We start from the raw sequence: 20,107 nt of genomic DNA on the forward strand, positions 1-20,107 counted from the left end.
AGGAACAAGAACCCAATATTGATTTTTCTGTGGTGCAGTAAAGCATCTCCATTCTATTGGGCTGCTGTCAAAGCCACTCTTTAACAGCTGGAGTCAAATTGCACTATTTACAGCAAGAGCCCTTGTCAAGTGGACCATAAGTATTCTAACAATACACTATTCAAATGGCACTTTGCCACACAAATTGCTGACTTGATGAATAACCTATGTCAATGACTAAGGCCAATATAAAAGTTTCATTTTTATGAGAGGTTTTACATTCACACATTAAGTAAGCTTTCTTTGAGGAACTATTAAGCTATATATTTCAGGCCTTTTGATGCTGAAAATAATTAAAATCTGTTTAAATACATCAAGGGAACTTGACAACATTAATATGGATCTTTGTGTTAACTACATTTGTCACACGAGTCAGAACAGTGCCCTTCTGTTATTGGCACTCCCCACTGGCACGTGCAACACAATAAAAGAATTAAAACAGTCGAGCACCATGAAATACGAGCATTCTCCTTTTGGACTTCTGATTTACATGGCCACAAATGTTTGGATACAAGAAAGTCTTTGAAGTCATGCTAGGATATTCAAGCTTGTTTCCCTGTAATAGGCAGACGTTTTGGTCATGTAACGTTGCATTAAAACACCCGACTTTTGACACTACCTCTGAGACCCATGAGCTTGTCTGAGAAACAAAGCAGCAATCTGCTTTTCGTTATTTTCTTGATCCTTTGACATAAGGAAGAGGTTAAAAGAATGTTCATGTATTTTTCCACAAGAAGTAGAGAGTGGCATTTGTCACTAGGAAACTATCCCAACAAACAAAAATTACTAAAATTGGATATGCATGGTAACTATCCCAGCAAATGATTCTTCTCTTAAAATGAGTCTGGTAAAATTATGTACTTAGGTTGGCCCCAAACTGCTATAAAACTTGGAAGGCCATTAATCCCTTCTAATCAGCAATTGGTAATGTTTATTCCTATATTTGGAAATGCCAGCAGGAATGATACTGTTAATAACATATTAGGTTAGAGAATCAACATAATTGAACTTAAATATATAGGCTATTTTATATTTTTAAATGCCTAAAAAAAACCATATGAAAACCCTTGTGGTTATTTTTATCTCCTCTAAGTAACATTATTTCTATCAGTTCAAACATTATACAACATGTAGAGTTGCTTTGGGGAAAAAGCACATAAAATTGGCTCATTAAAACTTCTCCCACTCTAAAAAACCACATTTCTAAGATAGTTCAAGTTAAAAAAAAGGAAATGAACAAGAATGACTACTGTCTACCTCAAAAAATGTTTAAAAGAGGCATTATCCTAAGAGTCAAAACACTGCCATGTTTTAATGAATGATTTAAAAACATATTACATTTCATTATTGTTGACTCCATTGTGTCAATAGCAAAATGAATGTTCCAATGTAACAAACAAATAAAAAACAACAAAATTTTCTACAACATTAAACATCTGTTGCTACAGTAAAATCAAAATTTCCTTTTTCTCAATGTCCAATCTATATGTGAAAAACTGAGACCTCATGGTTACAGTATCTTATTGCCTATTTTTTCCTATTCTAAAATCTTCATATATGCACACAGTTATAACTATATTTTTCTTGTTGATAAGGTAATAGTAAGATCAGCTTCTGTGTCAGCAGCGTACTAGCGCACCATCTGCCTTACAAGATGCTCAGCAGGGTAATGCTTTAATAAGACTTTTCAGCAAATGGCACCAAAAAGAACTTTAGACCTCACACTCAGGTCAGTTAAAGGTCAGTGATAAGTACAAGTTGTCTTTGCAAAACTCAATCTAAATTCATATTTACTCATAGGAACAGATATAGATAGATAAAGATAGACAGACAGATAGATCTATTATCTTTTCCTTTCAGAAACAAACATATAAATGTGTGTATATGTATGTGTTGTGTGCATATATGTAGTCTATGTATACATATATAGATACATATGCTTTGCATGCATTATATGTGTGATATATAGATATAGATATATGCATACTAAATAAAGTTCCTCCCTTTTAAAAATGTATATCAGAAAATGATGACATGTTGCTTCATTCTGGATAAAAGCTATACAAAGGATCTCAAAAGTCTTAGGGAAATTTAAAACTATTAAGGTGTAATGCTACTGGCAAGACTTTTGGAGCATCCAGTGTATACATATGAGTTTTTCTCCAAAAGGGTACCAAAGCAGATGACAAGTCCAAGTTGATTCAAAAATTTGAGCCATAATCTTAAACAGGAAATGAAAGAAGATGGGAATTTGTGGACAAAGCACTGTGCCACTGGAAGTGGCACTGGATGCACTGATAATCATGCATTCATCAGAAAATTTGTGGAGCACTTAATATGTACAGAGCCTTAGGGTAAGGCTATAGTGAGAGACAAAATTTTCAGTGAAGCACAGTACCTTGCCTCATGGAGCTCAGGTTTACATCCACTCTTAGGACATGACTTTTTTTTTTTTTTTTGCATTTCATCATATGTGAGGCAATTCAAGACCTCAAGAAGTTTCCTTTAAGACAGAGTTTTAAATATTTGAGTGAATATCACAATATAACCAAACCTCAGTAATTCTATAATGAGTGTGACCCACACCCTAGTAGCCCTTTCCACAGAAATGAATACTATGGCTGTATTTGAAGAGGGAATAGAATCTTGGGGAAAGTGATAAGTTACCATTGCCCCCAAATTATACTTGCTGTTAAAAATAAGAGCATATAGATAGATATAGATATATGTGTATATACATATATGTGTGTATGTGTATATATATATATACATACACACACATAGTAACAAAATTATAAAGATCAAACAGAATTTGGAATAAAGAGATATGAGAGGATAGCCTCAATCCACTTCTTCATGGAAGTGGGAGGTCTACACATGTTATACATTGCACATGTTTTCAGACTTATTCAATGGTCAATTTATTGTACTTTTTTCCTTTCCAAAATATACCATTTGTCACGTGAGACTGCTTTTTGAGAGGAGACAAAGGCTTACATGTGATAAAAGAAAAAGAAAATATCAATAAAAACTTATTTTAAAAATTAATTTAAAAATTACTCTAACTTTTATACTTTCTCTTAGTGCAAATATACTTTAAATAAAAATAAGTAGATATCATAATTTTATTTTGAAATGAAAACATTTTCATTTAACTCTATTTGCTTTGTCTTCTGCATTTAAAAAAATGTGTGGCATCAATTAACACAGCTTTATCTTTCAAGGTATTCTTAAATTCTCATTTTTCTAGGTCAGCTGAGTAGGACTGACTTGAATAACTGGACCATAAACTCTGGAAGGTCAGGGAACACTAGATCTTCTGATTCTTTTATAATCATCCACAACATCTAATGCAACATTCAGCACAAATTAAGTGCTCAAAGGATTTTGTTGCTTAATTTTTGTAATTTAACTAAGTCAGTCAGGCAGTGAACTAGCCTCTATTAGTCATGTACCAGAGGCCGGGCACTGTGCTAAGTACTAAGGATACAAAGAAAAGCACAAACAAGCAATATTAATAACATTAGCTAATTTATAGTTATCAAGTATTTTACATATATTAACCTCACTTGATTATTATGATAATACTATCAGGTAGAATTAGTTATGGTTGAAGTTCATATTTCAAAGCACTTTAAGATTTATGAAGTATTTCATATAGATTACCTTGTCTTTCATCTTCACACAACCTTATAGGGAAGGGGTTATCACTTTCTTCATTTTAGAAATGAGAAAAAAATGTTTTGAAAAGGTTATATGACTTGCCCAGACTCACATGGTAGTGTCTGAGGTGAGATTAGAACCTAAGACTTCTTGATTACAGGTCTTTGTGTGATTCACTAACCCATGCTGTCTCTCTATGTAAGAAAAATACCATTCTCATTTTATTGATTGGAGGGGGGAAAAAGGGGGACTTTGGCTTGCCAAATATCGCATAGCTAATAAGTTCAATGTTCATTCTATGACAACTGTCACACGATTGAATGAAAGCATGAGGGGAAAAAATTCTTCAAGCACAGATGAAAGTGATTGGACAACAATTACCTCCTTCTGGCCCCCATATGCTATTAAGAATCTGAGATAATATTAGGGGAGCACAAGTCCCAGAGGAAAATTACTTTTAAAAGGTCATTGGAAGGACACCCCTGGATGGGGTGACCTTTTTTTTGCAAAATAATTGTTTTATTCTTCACTGTTTAGACAAGAAATCTAGAGAAATTCTTTTAAAAACAAAATATTTTGTGCCTCCCATGCAATTCAGTTGCAAATGGTTCAGCCATAATTCGAGAAAAAAAAAAAGATTGCTGATTTCTAAACTCATTTCCTCCCTTTGTTCTTCCATTCTGTTATTTTGTTTTTGTTCTGCTGCGTGTTGTGGGAGAGGCTATCAATGGAACAAACACAGGACTACTCATCCATTTACTAATTCTGTGACTATGGTGAAGTCAAACCTCAGTTTCCTCATCTATAAAATGGCAATAATAATACTTCCATAACATCTTGAAGTTACTCTAAGATAATGATCTTTAACTGTAAAATGCTCAATTAACAAGAATTAGTTTCCTCAGTAGAAAAAGAGAAAAGTAACTTTCCTTCTCTAATATAATACTAACCCCTTTGTATATATTTTAGATGAATAAGTAATATTTCCTTACTCCCAAAGTTTTTGCTTTTTTTGTCTCCTGGGTATATAAAATCCATTCTTTAGTTTTTTTTTCATATAACCTACTTAACAATTTACTCGTGCTATTTGATCCTCTGTGGATGGAAAGAATTGCATGAAATAATAAAGAGTAAAATGAGCAGAACCAAGAGAACATTGTATATAGTAATAGTGATATTGTTCAAAGAACAACTGTGAATGACTACGTTATTTTGAATATTATAAATAGTCACATCAACTATAAAGGACCTATGAAGGAAGAAGCTATCCATCTCTAGAGTATGAACTGATAAATAGAAGTATGCATAGTATGGGGGTGTGAGTGTATGTGTGTGCGTGTGTAGGTGGCCTTCTCTGCAGAGTGGGGAGGGAGGGAGATAGTTTGGAAATTAATATGTAATAAAAAAATAAAATGAACAGAATCCCAAATCCCTTTCTGCTCATTCAATACTAAGGAAAGACACTGCATCTACCTATGCATTCCGTGTTTCAAGCAAACTCAGGTATGTCTCTAATTTTACAAAATTCATAGAGAAAAGAAATAGCAATATGATCCCTGATAATTCAAATTGAGAAATTCTGATATGTAAATTTTAAGAGTTTTCAGTTAATAACATTATAAACGGGAAAAAAAGAGTTAAGAGAATAGGGCATCTTTGGATTTGCAATCTTCTCTCTGCTCAAAGGAAGGAAAGTTTGTTTTATCTGGTGCTTGTTAGGTACAAAAACTGCAGAAAAGAAAGAAGGTGCCAGGATAGAAGGAGTTAGAGAAACCAAGATGGTACCTCCACTATTCTGTAGCTTGGAAAAACTGAAGCAAAGCTAAAATGAAATATATGACATATATTTTTATTAACTATGATAAAACAAGGAATAATAAAATCCATAATATTTTTAAATTTCAAATTTTTGAAGGTTTAAAGAATAGATCTAGATTTGGAAGGGACTTCAGAGTCTATCTAACGTAACTGTTTAAGTTTATAGTTGAGGAACCGGAGGCCCAGTGAAGTTAAATGATTTGCCTAGGGTCTCACAGTGGTAGAGGTGGGATTTGAATCTAGTTCCTAGGAAGGAAGGAAGGAAGAAGGAAGGAAGGAAGACCTAAGCCAAGGGGAATTTCCCAGGACAGAGGGTCACAAGTGACCCCCTAGTTCCTGGCATGAGACTGATCCACTGATAAATTATTTGCAAAACTCTTCTTCCTTTCTATTCATCTAAGTGTTCATAAGAGCAGAAGATTGTAGAAATAGAGATAGAAAGGATTGTAGAGGTCATCTGGTACAACTCATTTTATAGATGAGAAAACTGAGGCCTAGATAGGTTTAATGATTTGCCCAAGGTCAGGAAGGTAGTAAGTGACAGAGATAGAATTGGAACCTAGGTTTTCTTATTCAAAATATTATGCCCTTTCTAATGAAATATGCAAGAGTTACTCCTATTCCACCATATTGCTGAATATAGGAGAAACACATCACACCTATGGCAAAAAGAGAAAGGAGACTAAGAATTCTAATTGACCTACCTGCATTAAATGGTAACATCTTAGATTTAAGACTTATTTCTTCTAACTCAAAGTGATGTTTTGCTTATAAAATTTATAAAAGAACTAGAATATTATCAAAAACAGATATAATATGAATACAATGGTACATAGCATTTGTTTGCACAGTAGAATTCAGATTATTAAGTGGTTGGCTATCTATATTCCTCGCTTGTCCATTTCCACACTGCTGTGGAAAAAGTCAACATTAAATTCAACAGTTGTTGCCATTTTCTTGTGTATCTTTATGGAGTTGGCTTGTTGTGATATTTGTTTTTTCTCTCTTTCTTTTGTAGATCATTTTTTGGAAGGTGTGGAACAAGGAAAGTTAAGTAAATCCAGTATCCCAAGGTAACTTAACTGAGCTGTAATTTAATTCACTCTACAGGTAATTATTTAGAAGTAAGAGTAATCCTTACAGAGAAAACTTCTGCTTAGTAGCTTGACTACCCTCTATGCTGATATAAACAAATGTTAGGAATACATGTGTATGTATGTATATATATGTGGGTATGTATATGTGTATGAGTGTGTGTATATGGCTAATATATAGGAAGCAAATTTTAACCCATCAATGCTGAATATACTGAAGAACAGAGATACATTTGATACCTCTTTGTCTATATTTTTCTTATAGTTTTTAAATATTCACATTTAGAAACAAATACAAATGTTCTCTGCTGAAAGATGACGTGAGCCAAATTGAGGAATTTAGACATTTATCCTTCTCCAAACGAAAGAGTATTCAAATTGTCTGTCACACAGAATTCACAATAGGCTGGTTCAGTCATCATAACTAGGAAAAGAAAACCTCATTTGTCAGAAAGTGTATACTGTATGCCATTGCCAAATATAGGAAGATATTCCTCAGTTAGTTATCCATAAATACCTAGGCAGAAGTGATGAAATGTAGGGCATGGTCAAGTCTTTGAATTCTGCTGGAAATATGTCAATATTTTAAATCAGTTTTATTATCACTTCACATTTTTTTAACTTCTGTTATTGACTGGCCTTGTGAAATAATAATCTAGCTTTGACTTACCTTAGGTAAAGATTCGGCATGAGGAATAGGATAAGACAAGGTGCCAAGTTGGGAGGAACTGGAGGACCTGTAATCTGCATGTTTGTGCTTGTGTGTTTCTGAAGCAACTGCAAATAAAGGCTCAGGCTTGAAAAGCTGTGAATCTTCACAACAATTAAGAATCACTCTTGCTCTCTCTCCTGTTTCATGTCTTTCCAAAGTGCCTAAGAAACAGGGTCAGAAAAGAAAAAAGAATTATGTGAAAAAATTTCTATCAACTCCAAAGTCTAAAGCAGCTAAAAAGTATAATGCCTCAAGTTAATGTGCGATTTCTTACAGTATCAAATACAGGATGGGAAATGTTTCTGAGTCTTTTAAAGCATCCTCTGACTAAAGCAGAAACAATGGTCTAGAAATGCCTGCCTTCCTCTATATACATCTTTACCCACTGAGATCAATGGGACATTCAATACTCTGGAACAATAAAACCTGGCACTTAGTATACAGTACGTGCATAATCAATAACAAACAATAATAGGACATTTTAGTGCTGCCCCCTAGTGTTCACGTAACAAACAGCAGGGAACACAATGAACTTGCTCTTCTAAATGGTGTTTTATATCTCACTGGACTCATTGAACTTAGAACCTTTGTTTCCAAGTGCAGGTGCATTCAGTTTAAATAAGGAGCAGAAGTAAGTACATAAATGCAATCACAGATTATCTCTTTTTCTCCTTCCATTTTCTGTCTATATAATTTTAAAAAGTCATGCTACTTTTGTTTGTCTGAACAGAATTATCCCAGCTGCTTTGCCTTTGTAACTTGTGATTGGAGGAGGAAAAATCTGTAATATTTCCTTTATTCTTTTCTCTGCCCTTCTTCTAGGGCAAGTGTTCTTAACCTGAGATTCATGAACTTAAATATATGTATATAATATATATATACTATATAAATATATGAACTTGTATATTTAACATAAGCTAATTAAATCAAAGATATAATTAATAAATAAATTAATTAGAATTAATTTAATATATGTTGATATATTAAATATATATAAGTTCATATATTTATATAGATTAAATGTATATATATATATATATTTAACTTCATGGATCCCAGGGTAGAGAGAGAGATACACACACAAAAATATATATACACATACACAAACACACCTTTATACCTAATATTTTATGCACTTCAAATATTATTCTGAAGGAATTCATAGGTTTTACTAGACTACCAAAGGGGTCTATGACACATAAAAGGTCAAGAACTTATACTTCAGAAACTACACATATTTATAAGTAAAAGAGTAGGGGCTTTATTGGAGTTAAAAAGGAATGAATCTAAAAATGGAATAAATCAACAAATGTCTCTTCTGTGGAAAGTAGCTCACGAACAGTTAAGTCTTTTTGTAAGACACAATGACATACACTGAAGGAGATCTCAATAAATATGAATTAATGATGACCGTAGTATCCCATCAGCAATGGGTTCATTTGGATTATCTATGCCATGTTAAACATATAACTTATATCCTGCTAAGTAAAGACACCATCAGCAGAAGTTAATATTGTCCTCAAATAAAAACTAAGTTTATTTCAAATTGTTCTTTTTATACAAAATGAGAAAAATCTAGATAGAGTATGAAGCATAATCAGTGCTCAATGGTAGTAAAATATATTTCCTAAGGATTTTTTGTGGGGCAGATGGTCTAGACCAGAGATGTCATTGGCATGTGGAACTTCCACTGTGTGGAAACTCTCTTCATCAATGTAGATGGTAACTGCTCTCTAGCTTTCAATTCTCAGGAGTTACTGAGAAGAAATGTGAGGTTATATGGCTTGTCCTTGTTTTTATAGCTAGCATCTGTCAGAAGCAAGTCTTGAACCTGAGTTTTTCTGACCCTAAAGGAAGTCCTTTGCCCTCCACATTATAGCATTTAATAACACGTTAAAAATTTCATGGGAGAGAAGGAATTTAGATATTTACTAAGTTCTTACTATGTCCTAGGCACTGTGCTAAGTGCTTTACAAATATTATCTCATTCTAATCTCACAACAGTCCTGAGAGGTAGGTCCTATTATGATCCCTATTTTATAGTTGAGGAAACTGAGGCAGACAGCAGTTAAGTGACTTGCCCAGGATCACACAGCTAGGAATTATCTAAGGCCGCATTTGAACTCAAATTCACAGTACCACTTAGTTGCCTCGGTAAGGGACTAGTTGGCTACACAGATCTGTGTCTTTTGTAACCAACATATCCAGTATATTTTTCCCCTTTTTACTGCAACCAAATAAACACAAGTGCATCAACTTCCATGTGAATAACACTATTAAAATATTGGCTTAGAATCAAAGAGTCTCATAACATCTTCATCTTTGGCTTAGAATCAAAGAGTCTTATAATATCTCCATCTTTTTTCATAACATTTCCTTCACCCCTTCATTTATGAAAAAAAAAATCCATACGACCTAGAAAACTTACAAAGAAAGGTTACTCTTCTAAGTATTTTTTTAAAAAGGAAATGCAGTGTTCTCCTTTATATTAGCCTGCTTACAAAATAGGCAAACTTTTCTTTAAGGATAAAAAAATCTGTAATGGCTAACCAAAGAAGAGACAGCAATAATCTCCAACTTCTAAAAATGACACTTTGAGAAAAAATAAAGGTATGAAGAGAAAAAACATCTGATGTGATAGCATATGCTTATTTTGTTGTTGGGATATGAATACTATAATTCTATATAATTCTCACAGGCTTATAATGCTTCTCCAAAACATATTGTAAATGTTATAATGGAGGATTTCAAGAAAATGCTAATATCTTATTTTAATTACATACAGATCTGCTTTATATATAGAACATGATTTTTTCCCAAATCTGACTTGTATAAACCTTTTTTTAAATTTTCTTAAGTTTTTTTTATTAATTTATTTTGATTTATCAACAATCACTTCCATATGCTTTTGAGTTTAAAATTTTTCTCCCCCTTCCTTCCCACCACCCTCCCCAAACTTTGAGGGTTGTTTCTTTTTTTTAGGCAATTGGGGTTAAGTGACTTGCCCAGGGTCACACAGCTAGTAAGTGTCAAGTGTTTGGTCTGAGGTTGGATTTGAGCTCAGGTCCTCCTGACTTCAGGGCCGATGCTCTATCCACTGCGCCACCTAGCTGCCCCTTGTATAAACTTTAAATATGACATCTAAATAGTGTTATTTTTCCTACATATAATTAAAATGTGTACTGTATACTTATATATACATATGTATTTACATATTTTTCCATATCTTGTATTTACATATACATATATGCATGCATATACGTATAAACATGTTTCCTTTCAAAGATATCTCATTTTAATGGTGCAGTCTATATTTTCAGGTTGAAGCATGTGTGCATGTATATATTTATACACAAGTGTTTTAATTTTACATAAGTTTATTCATCTATATTAAACATTTATTTTATGATATTAGTCATATCTATTTTTTAATGTGCCATTCTCCACTAAACTCTTATAAAAACACAGCCATATACAATCTGGGGGCTTCTATCTGCATTTCCAGATTTATTGAACATTATTCTTTCTCACATATTCCATGTTTGAGTCAAATGGGTACACTCATGGTTCCCCTAAAACAGCATTCTATCTCTTGACTCCTTTCCTTGGAATAGACTATCTACCCGCCATGCCTGGAACATGGTCCCACTTTACTTCTGCCTCTTCGAATCCCAATTTTCTTTAAAGATCTTTGTTGTTCCCTCCAGCTGTTAATGGTCTTGCTCTTTGGAAATAATTTTGCATTTATTTCATATATATCTTGCATTTGCTTATCTTTGCTCATGTTGTATCTTAGGGCAGGGATTGCTTCATTTTAGCCTTTGTATGCCCAGTGCCCAGCACAGTGCCAGAAACATAGTAAGCACTGACCAAATGTTTGTTAAAATGAATCAAAATGAAGTATGGCAGAGGTAATAACCCATTCAGCCTCCATAACCCACTTCTGTGATAAGGTGACTCAGTAACAATGAAATAAACTAAGCTGGATATTATTGTTTAGTCATTTTAGTCATGTCCAACTCTCCATGACCCCTTTTGGGAGTTTCTTGGCAAAAATCTTGGAATGGTTTGCCATTTCCTTCTCTAGCTCATTTTTACAAATGAGGAAACTGAGGCAAATAGGGTTAAATGACTTGCCCAGGGTCACACAGCAAGTAGTATCAGAGGCCAGATTTGAACTCAGGAAGATGAGTCTTTCAGGTCCGGAACTCTAGTTGCCCACAAGCTACATAAAGTGAATCACTATTAATGATTATGAACAAAAGTTTAGATCAACAAACATTCCATTATTTAAATAGGAAACATTTGTCTACCTGATTAGAAGTAGTAATAGTAATACAAGTATTTAAATAGCACTTTAAGGTTGGCAAAGAGCTTTCTAAATATTATCACATTTGATCTTCACAAGAACCTTGAGAGGTAGGTGTTATTACTATTCCCATTTTACAGATGAGGAACCTGAGAAAGAGAGAGGTTAAGTAATATAAACACAGTTGACATTCATATAGCACTTGTTAGTTATATATAAATGAGGATAATTATAGTGCTTACCTCAGTGTTGTAAGGATCAAATCAAGTGAGATAATAATTATAAAGCACTTAGTGCCTGGCACATACCATACGCTATATACATGTTAGTTATAATTATTATTTTTAAATAACTTGCTCAAAGGCACAGCAGTTGGTGTCAGAACTTAATCCACTTCTCCTGATTCTGAGTCCTGAGCTTAATCAACTAAACCTTGTTCCTTCCCTGGTTTTGGAGTCAGAAGACTTGGATACATGTTTCAGCTTTGCCAGTGACTATATGTGTGGCCCTGGGCAAGACATTTATCTTCATCTTCCTCATTCATACAATGGGAATAATAAGAATAATAAATCACTTAGGTCACTTATGTCATGTGCCTCAAAGAACTGCTTAGAAACAAGGTGTGTCTTGATCAAATTTGGTCAAAATTCTTTAAAAGTGGCACTTACACAAAAATTGACCATGTGTTAGGACATAAAAATCTTACAACCAAATGCAGAAAAACAAAAATGGTAAATGAGTCCTTTTCAGATCATAATGCAATAAAAATTGCATTCAATAATGGATAATAGAAAGAGATTAAAAATAATTGGAAATTAAATAATCTAATCCTAAAAAAACAAGTGGGTCTAAGAACAAATCATAGAAACAATTGATAATTTCACTAAAGAAAATGACAACAATAAGACAACATGCCAAAATTTATGGGATGCATCCAAAGTGGTACTTAGCGGAAATTGTGTATCTCTAATTGCTTATATCAATACAACAGAGAAAAAAGCAGATCAATGAATTGAGCATATAACTAAAAAAAAACTAGAAAAAGAACAAATTAAAAATCTCCAATTCAACACCAAATTGGCCTAAGAATCAAAGGAGAGATTAATAAAATTGAAAGTAAGAAAACCATTAAACTAATAAATAAAACTAGAAGGTGGTTTTATGAAAAAAATCAATAAAATAGATAAACCATTGGTTAATTTGATTAAAAAAAAGAAAAGAAAAAAACCAAATTACTAGTATAAAAAATGAAAGGGGTGAATTCACCACCAATGAAGAGGAAATTAAGACAACTGTTAGGAGCTACTTTGCCCAATTATATGCCAATAACTTGACAATCTAAATGAAATGGATGAATAGATACATAAATATAAATTACCCAGATTTACAGAAGAAGAAATAAAACACTTAAATAACCCAATCTTAGGAAAATAAATTGAACAAGTCATCAATGAACTTCCTAAGAAAAAAATCCCTAGGACCAAATGGATTTGCAAGCAAATTCTACCAAATATTTAAAGAATAATTAATACCAGTACTACATAAACTATTTGGAAAAATAGGATTAGAAAGTGTCCTACCAAATTCTTTTTATGACACAAATATGGTGCTGATACCCAAATCAGAAAGAGCCAAAACAGAGAAAGAAAATTATAGACAAATTTCCCTAATGAATATTAATGCAAAAATTTTTAAGATTACAGTAACATATCACGAGGACCATGCGCTATGACCAGGTGGGATTTATACCAGGAATGCAGAGCTGGTTCAATATTATGGAAACTATCAGCATAATTGACCATATCAGTAACAAAACCAACAGAAATCATATAATTATCTCAATATATGCAGAAAAAGCCTTTGACAAAATACAACACCCATTCCTATTAAAAAAAAAAAAAACAACTAGAAAGCATAGGAATAAATGGAGCTTACCCTTAAAATGATAAGTAAAATTTACCTAAAACCATCAGTCAGCATTATCTGTAATGGGGATAAGCTAGAAACTTTCCCAATACAATCAGAGGTGAAGCAAGGATGCACCTTATCACCTCTATTATTCAATATTGTACTAGAAATGTTAGCTGTAGCAATAAGAGAAGAAAAGGAAATTAAAGGAATTAGAATAGGCAATGAGGAAACAAAACTATCACTCGTAGATGAAACGATGTTATATTTAGAAAATCCTAGCAAATCAACTGAAAAATTACTTGAAATAATTAACAACTTTAGGATACAAAATAAACCCACCTAAATCATCAGCATTTTTATATATTACCAAAAAAGTCCAGCACCAAGAGTTAGAAAGAGAAATTTCATTTAAAATAACTGTAGAAAATATAAAATACTTGGGAATCTACCTGGTGAGACAAACCCAGGAACTATATGAACACAACTATAAAACACTTTTCACACAAATAATATCAAATTTAAACAATTAAACAATTTAAATAACATAATAAAAATGACAATACTACCTAAATTAAGCTAGTTATTTAGTGCCATACAAATCAAACTATCAAAAATATTTAATAGAGCTAGAAAAAAATAATAAAATTCATTTGGAAGAACAAAAGCTCAAGGATACCAAGGGAATCAATGAAAAAAAATGTGAAAGAAGTTGGTCTAACTGTACCAGATCTCAAACTGTATTACAAAGTGGTAATTAGCAAAATAATCTGATACTGGCTAAGAAATAGAGTGCTAGATCAGTGGAATAGATGAGGTAAAAATTACATTATAGCAAATGACCATAGTAATTTAACATATTGAACCCAAAGATCCAAACTTTTGGAACAAAAACTCATTATTTGACAAAAACTGCTGAGAAAACTGGAAAACAGCATGGCAGAAACTAGGTATAGACCAATATCTTATACCAAGATAAGGTCAAAATGGGTACATGATTTACACATAAAGGGTGATAACATAAGTAAATTAAGCAAGCATGGAATAGTTTATCTGTCAAATTTATGGATAAGGAAAGAATTTAGGACCAAAGAAGATATAGAGAGCATTACAAAATTTAAACTGGATAATTTTGATTATACAAAATTTTAAAAAGGTTTTGCACAAACAAAACCAAAGTAGCCAAAATCATAGGGAAAACAGAAAATTGGGGAAAATTTTTTATAAAAGGTATCTCTGATAAAGACCTCATTTCTCAAATATATAAAGAATTGAGTCAAATTTATAAAAATGTAAGTCATTTGCCAATTGATAAGTGGTCAAAGGATACGAACAGGCAGTTTTCAGACAAAAAAATCAAAGCTATCTATAGTCACATGAACTTTAAATCACTATTGATCAGAGAAATGCAAGTTAAAACAACTCTGAGGTACCACTTTACACCCATCAGAGTAGCTAATATGAAAAAAAAAAAGAAAATGTTGGAGGGGATGTGGGAAAACTGGGACACTAATGCATTGTTGCTAGAGTTGTAAACTGATCCAACCATTCTAGAGAGCAATTTGGAACTATGCCCAAATGGCTATAAAACTGTGCATAACCCTTTGATCCAGCAATACCACTGCTAGGTCTATATCTCAAAGATATATTTTAAAAAGGGAAAGGGCTTATTTGTACAAAAATATTTATAGCAGCTCTTTTTGTGGTGGCTAAGAACTGGAAATCAAAGGGACACCCATCAATTGGGTAAGGGGTAAACAAGCTGAGGTATATGATTGTAATGGAATATTATAGTGCTATAAGAAATGACAAGCAAGATGATTTCAGAAAAACCTGGAAAGACTTACACAAACTTATGCCTAGTGAAGTGAACAGAACCAGGAGACCATTGTACAAAGTAATAGCATTATTGTTCAATGAGGAACTGTGAATAACTTAGCAATTCTTAGCAATACAATGATCCAAGACAATCCCACAGGGATGAAGCATATTATCTGCCTCCAAAGAACTGTTACTGACTGAATACAGACTGAAGCATAGCATTTTTCACTTTCATTTTTTTTCTTTTATTCAAGTCTTCTTGTACAAAATGATTAGCATGGAAATGTTTTACATCATTACACATGTATAACTTATATCTGATTATTTATCACCTTGGGGGGGTAGAATTTGGAACTCAAAACTTTAAATAAAAATGTTTTAAAAAGAGAATACCAAAAAAGAATTCTTTAAAAGTGATGATTGATTGGGAGAGATGCCCTAAGGCAAATAGTTGTATGATGGAACCAAAGTTTCTAAAGGTCCCTGGTCATAGCCAAAATTGTCCAACAGCTGCAGGCTGTTGTAAAGACCCACAGACAGAGTAACTGTTAAGAGGCTTTGTGAACACTGACCATAAGCAAGAGGAAAGAATCTATTCTATGTGATGTGTTGCTTGTTAACTTATCAAAGGCGACTGTCTAACTTTGTTCCACAGATATCTGACTTGAATAGGCAGCCAGTAGTAAGCTAAGATGGTGGCCATTGGCAATTACTAAATAATAGAGACTGAAGTGTATGATATTATCACCTATCCACTCCTCCCTTATTTCCTTCCCTGCTACGAACTCATAGGATGAATTCAAAAGTTCAATACACATAGATAATACTCCATTGTTTATAATAATCATAGCTAGCATTTATATAAAGCTTTAAGGTTTGCAAAACACTTGATATATGTTTGCTCATTTGGTCCTCACAACAACTTTGTGAAGTAGGTGCTATTATTTTCTCCATCTTACAGAAGTAGCTGAGACTAAGAAATCAAATGACTTGTCCAGGGTCACACAGCTAGTGAGTATCTGAGCCAGGATTTGCGCTTAGGGTATTTCTGACTGAAAGGCCAGCACTCTATCCATTGCGCTATTTAGTTTATGTTTCCTCATTATTTCAGTCAATCTATAAACTATGATGAAAGAAGAAAACCTATAATTTGTAAATATGTAAAGGCTAAATATTATAGGAAATTATAACTTATGCCATCTTTCACTTTCCCCCCCTCAAAGTAGAGGTTCAAGGAAAGGAAATAACACCTCTACCAAGCCAATACCTCTATCGCATAAATTGTAAAGATACTTTACAACAGACTTGACATCTCCAGTCATTACTTATTTTGTTTTATTATACAACTTTTTTTTAACCTAAGGGGGGATGCAAGCATAAGAGGTTCCGTTTTCTGAGCTAGTATTTCCACTGAAGAAAAGAAAGGAGGACAAAGAAAGAGAGAAAGGAACCTTAGGGACTAAGGCTATGCACGAAGTGCCTCAAGGATAAACTGAAATGTAGCCTGAAGCAACTAACCTTGCTGCAGCCAGCAGGGAATGAATTGGAGCAGGCAGCCAGCAGGGAAGTCATCTCTGTTTGAAGCAAAATGACGTACTTCCCACAAAGCCTGAGCAGAGAAGCACAAGCAGCAACAGGCCCTCTCTTGAGCGCTCTAGTCCTGGAACTCTAACTTGCCTACAGGGCATTTCCACTTGAAAGTCATGTTTGCACCTCAAAGTAAAACATGGTATCCGTCCTTATTCCCCCAGCAGACCTGGACCTCTAAACATCAGAGTGGCATAGAAAATGTCCTGGATTTGGAGGCAAAGGACCTGTGTTCTACTTCTAGTTTTGTTCCTTAAAAGCTGTGTTGTCTTGGACAAATCAATTAACCTTTCTGATGCAGTTTCTTTATCTGTAAAATGGGGTTGGGGTGGAAGGGGAGGTTTACCCAGACCTCTAAAATTCACTCTGACTCTAATCTACCATCCTGCCCTCACCAAGGGGAATTAATCCCCTTAGAATTCTATAGTGACATTGAGCTGTTCTGATTTGTGGGTGAGAACGAAAACTCACTTAAACCACTTCATGTAGGGTCCAAACCCCACTTCACATCCCATCTAGGCAATCCCTGGGACATCAAGGTTTGTCTAGTGCTGGCCACTTGTCATTCCTCTGTTACCACATATACATATATATGTGTATATACATATATATGTATATACACACATATATGTACATATGTATGTGTGTATGTATTACATATATATGTATGTATGTGTGTATATAAGAAATAAAGAAAGGAAGAAAGAAAGAAAAAAAGAAAAGAAAAAAAGAGAAAAGAAATGTAAAGAAAAGAAAAGAAAAGAATAGAAAAGAAAAGGAAGAAAGTTAGACAGATACATTGCCCAACTGGCCAATTCATTTGGTTGCCAGTGAGCAGCTCCTTTTCTACTCACTTTTCTCTTAAAGACCAGCCTTAACCTCAAATCACTCCAGCTCTCATTGATTGTCCAGTATTGATCCCAAGACAAGCCCTACTTGGTCGTTGTTTGGGCCCTGATCTGCATATATGTAAATGAATATAAACAGCAATTGTTTCTGTTTGGGCCAGAAATCCTGAGGGTCTTCTCCTCATAGATCTTTTTTTTTCCCCCAAGGGCCATTTTTTGCCTCCTTTCTTACCTAGCCTTAATCATTGAATGGGCATTGCCTCAGTTAAACTGAGACACCTGTTAAAGATCTTAGCTTGAAAAGACCAAGGGGGCAGCTAGGGGGCAGCTAGGTGGCCCAGTGGATAGAGCTCTGGCCTTGGAGTCAGGAGGACCTGAGTTCAAATCCGACATCAGACACTTGATACTTACTAGGTGTGTGATGCTGGGCAAGTCACTTAACCCCAATTGCCTCACCAAAAAAAAAAAAAAAAAAAAAAAAAGACCAAGGTTCCCCACTGCCTCCTGGGTCATCTCCAGTCATCCTGATCTATATCTGGCCACTGGACCCAGATGGCTTTGGTGGAGAGGATGAGGTTGGTGACTTTGCACAGCCCTTCCTCACTCAAAACCAATTCACTTGCATGTCATGGCATCACCTCCTTGATGTCACTGTCCTCTTTGAGAATGAGCAGCAAGCAGCAGCAGCTATAAATATGTGTGTGTGTGTGTGTGTATGTGTATGTATGAACATATCATACAGACATACTATTATTTTAAGAAGCAGGATGGCGTATGGATAAAGGTACACTTTTGAAGTCAGAAAGATGGGTTCAAATCCAGCCTGATCCATATTAGCTATATGACAATGTTTCAGATGATTGTCTAGGAATACAAGTCACAGATGAGTGGCTAATCAGCAATGGTGGGGGGAATTTCTACATTAAAAATTCTAGACACTAATGAATAACAGGTCCAGACAAAAATATGTATATTATGTATTCAGATAGACCAGACTGTGATTTGCTACTAGGAGGGAGGGGGAGAATAGTTGGAAAAAAGGTCACCAGCCTTTTCAATCTTCTCTAAACAGCTCAGCCAAGTTCTGTCAACTGCATTGAACACAGCAGCTTACTAAGGAAGATTAAAAGCAGTCTTCTCACCACAATTTCATCCAACTCCATTTCCATTTGAAGAAGCAGAGCTCTGGGAATATTTATCCAGCCAGGGGAACATGATGATAATTAACAACCCAAAGTTTTCTGACCATAAGTCAAATGAACATTGAACTGAGAGAGTCAGAAGAGATGGTAGAAGAAAGAGAAGTTCAAACACCAGTGGTACTCTGGACATCTGCTACCATTTAAAAGTAGCCTGGCTGAAGGCCATTGATCAATAATCCATTGATTGAGACTCTCATAGCTGTTGGCTTAGAAAGTTGACTAAGGATAGTCATAGCCTTCCGTGAAGAGAGGATCCTTATCAACCTAAGCAATCCCCAGTGAATGGAGGACAGAGTAACAGGTACCCCTCAAGATAGTATCCCAACTGAAGACTACGCCTGAGGGACAGAGGGAGGGACAGAGGGAAACTGGAAAATCTGGCTCAAAAAGTGATATCCTACCCATGGAGAATAGGTTTAGAGCCTTACTTACCATGGGACTTACTAGGCCCTAGGACTCAAGATCCAGTAATCTTTCCATTGTACCACACTGCTGCAGTCAGTAAATCACAGGAGAATGACTACTAATTTGTAGAAACATGGATAATCTCGAAGATAGTTAGAGCTAAAGACAATCTGTAGCAAAAATTGACACCAAACAAGAAGTCACTGAGAACAAAGCCCATCAGAGAACAGATCCAACCCAGAGCAGTATGATAACAACAGAAGACAATAGATAGCTGTGCAGTGCCAAGGGCCCTCCATTTGAGTCTCCTGGACACAAGGGTTTCCTGTATGTGTGTTCTATCATGGGAGTACCACATGTATTCCCTCCATAAGTACCACATCTAAATACATACAAGAAATACATAGGGTGGACTAAAGATAATCTCAAAGAAAAGTCACTCAGGAAAGGGGGTAGATTAAGAGAAGGAAGTGAAGGAGACAAAGCATTCCAATACTTGAATAAAGGCAGGAATCTAAGAGATGGACTGTTGAGTATGAGAAAAGAAGTGTGACTTCTGACCGTCTAGTAAAAATAAACTCATAGGTGGAGTCTCATGCACTATAGCATGGACTGGATGCTGACTCACAAACTACCTAGATCCTAAGGTACTTTTCTAATGATCCGACGTATGTGGCTGGTAGGGGGCCGAGGCGAGAGGA

The 20,107-nt window shown here is 34.5% G+C and overlaps 1 protein-coding gene across 4 annotated transcripts in view; it reads right to left on the reverse strand.

Annotated features, from left to right (window-relative positions):
- The window catches only part of WDR72 (WD repeat domain 72), a 292,937-nt gene that overhangs the window by 173,761 nt on the left and 99,069 nt on the right, over nucleotides 1–20,107 (reverse strand). For all 4 annotated transcript variants that reach the window (XM_027840835.1, XM_027840836.1, XM_027840834.1 and 1 more), the window contains exon 14: nucleotides 7,285–7,487. In XM_027840835.1, the coding sequence (XP_027696636.1) occupies nucleotides 7,285–7,487 (203 nt within the window). The remainder of the gene's footprint in view (nucleotides 1–7,284; nucleotides 7,488–20,107) is intronic.

This window comes from Vombatus ursinus, unplaced genomic scaffold, assembly GCF_900497805.2.
Source record: "Vombatus ursinus unplaced genomic scaffold, bare-nosed wombat genome assembly UNPS02014848.1, whole genome shotgun sequence".
Taxonomy (NCBI): Eukaryota; Metazoa; Chordata; class Mammalia; order Diprotodontia; family Vombatidae; genus Vombatus; species Vombatus ursinus.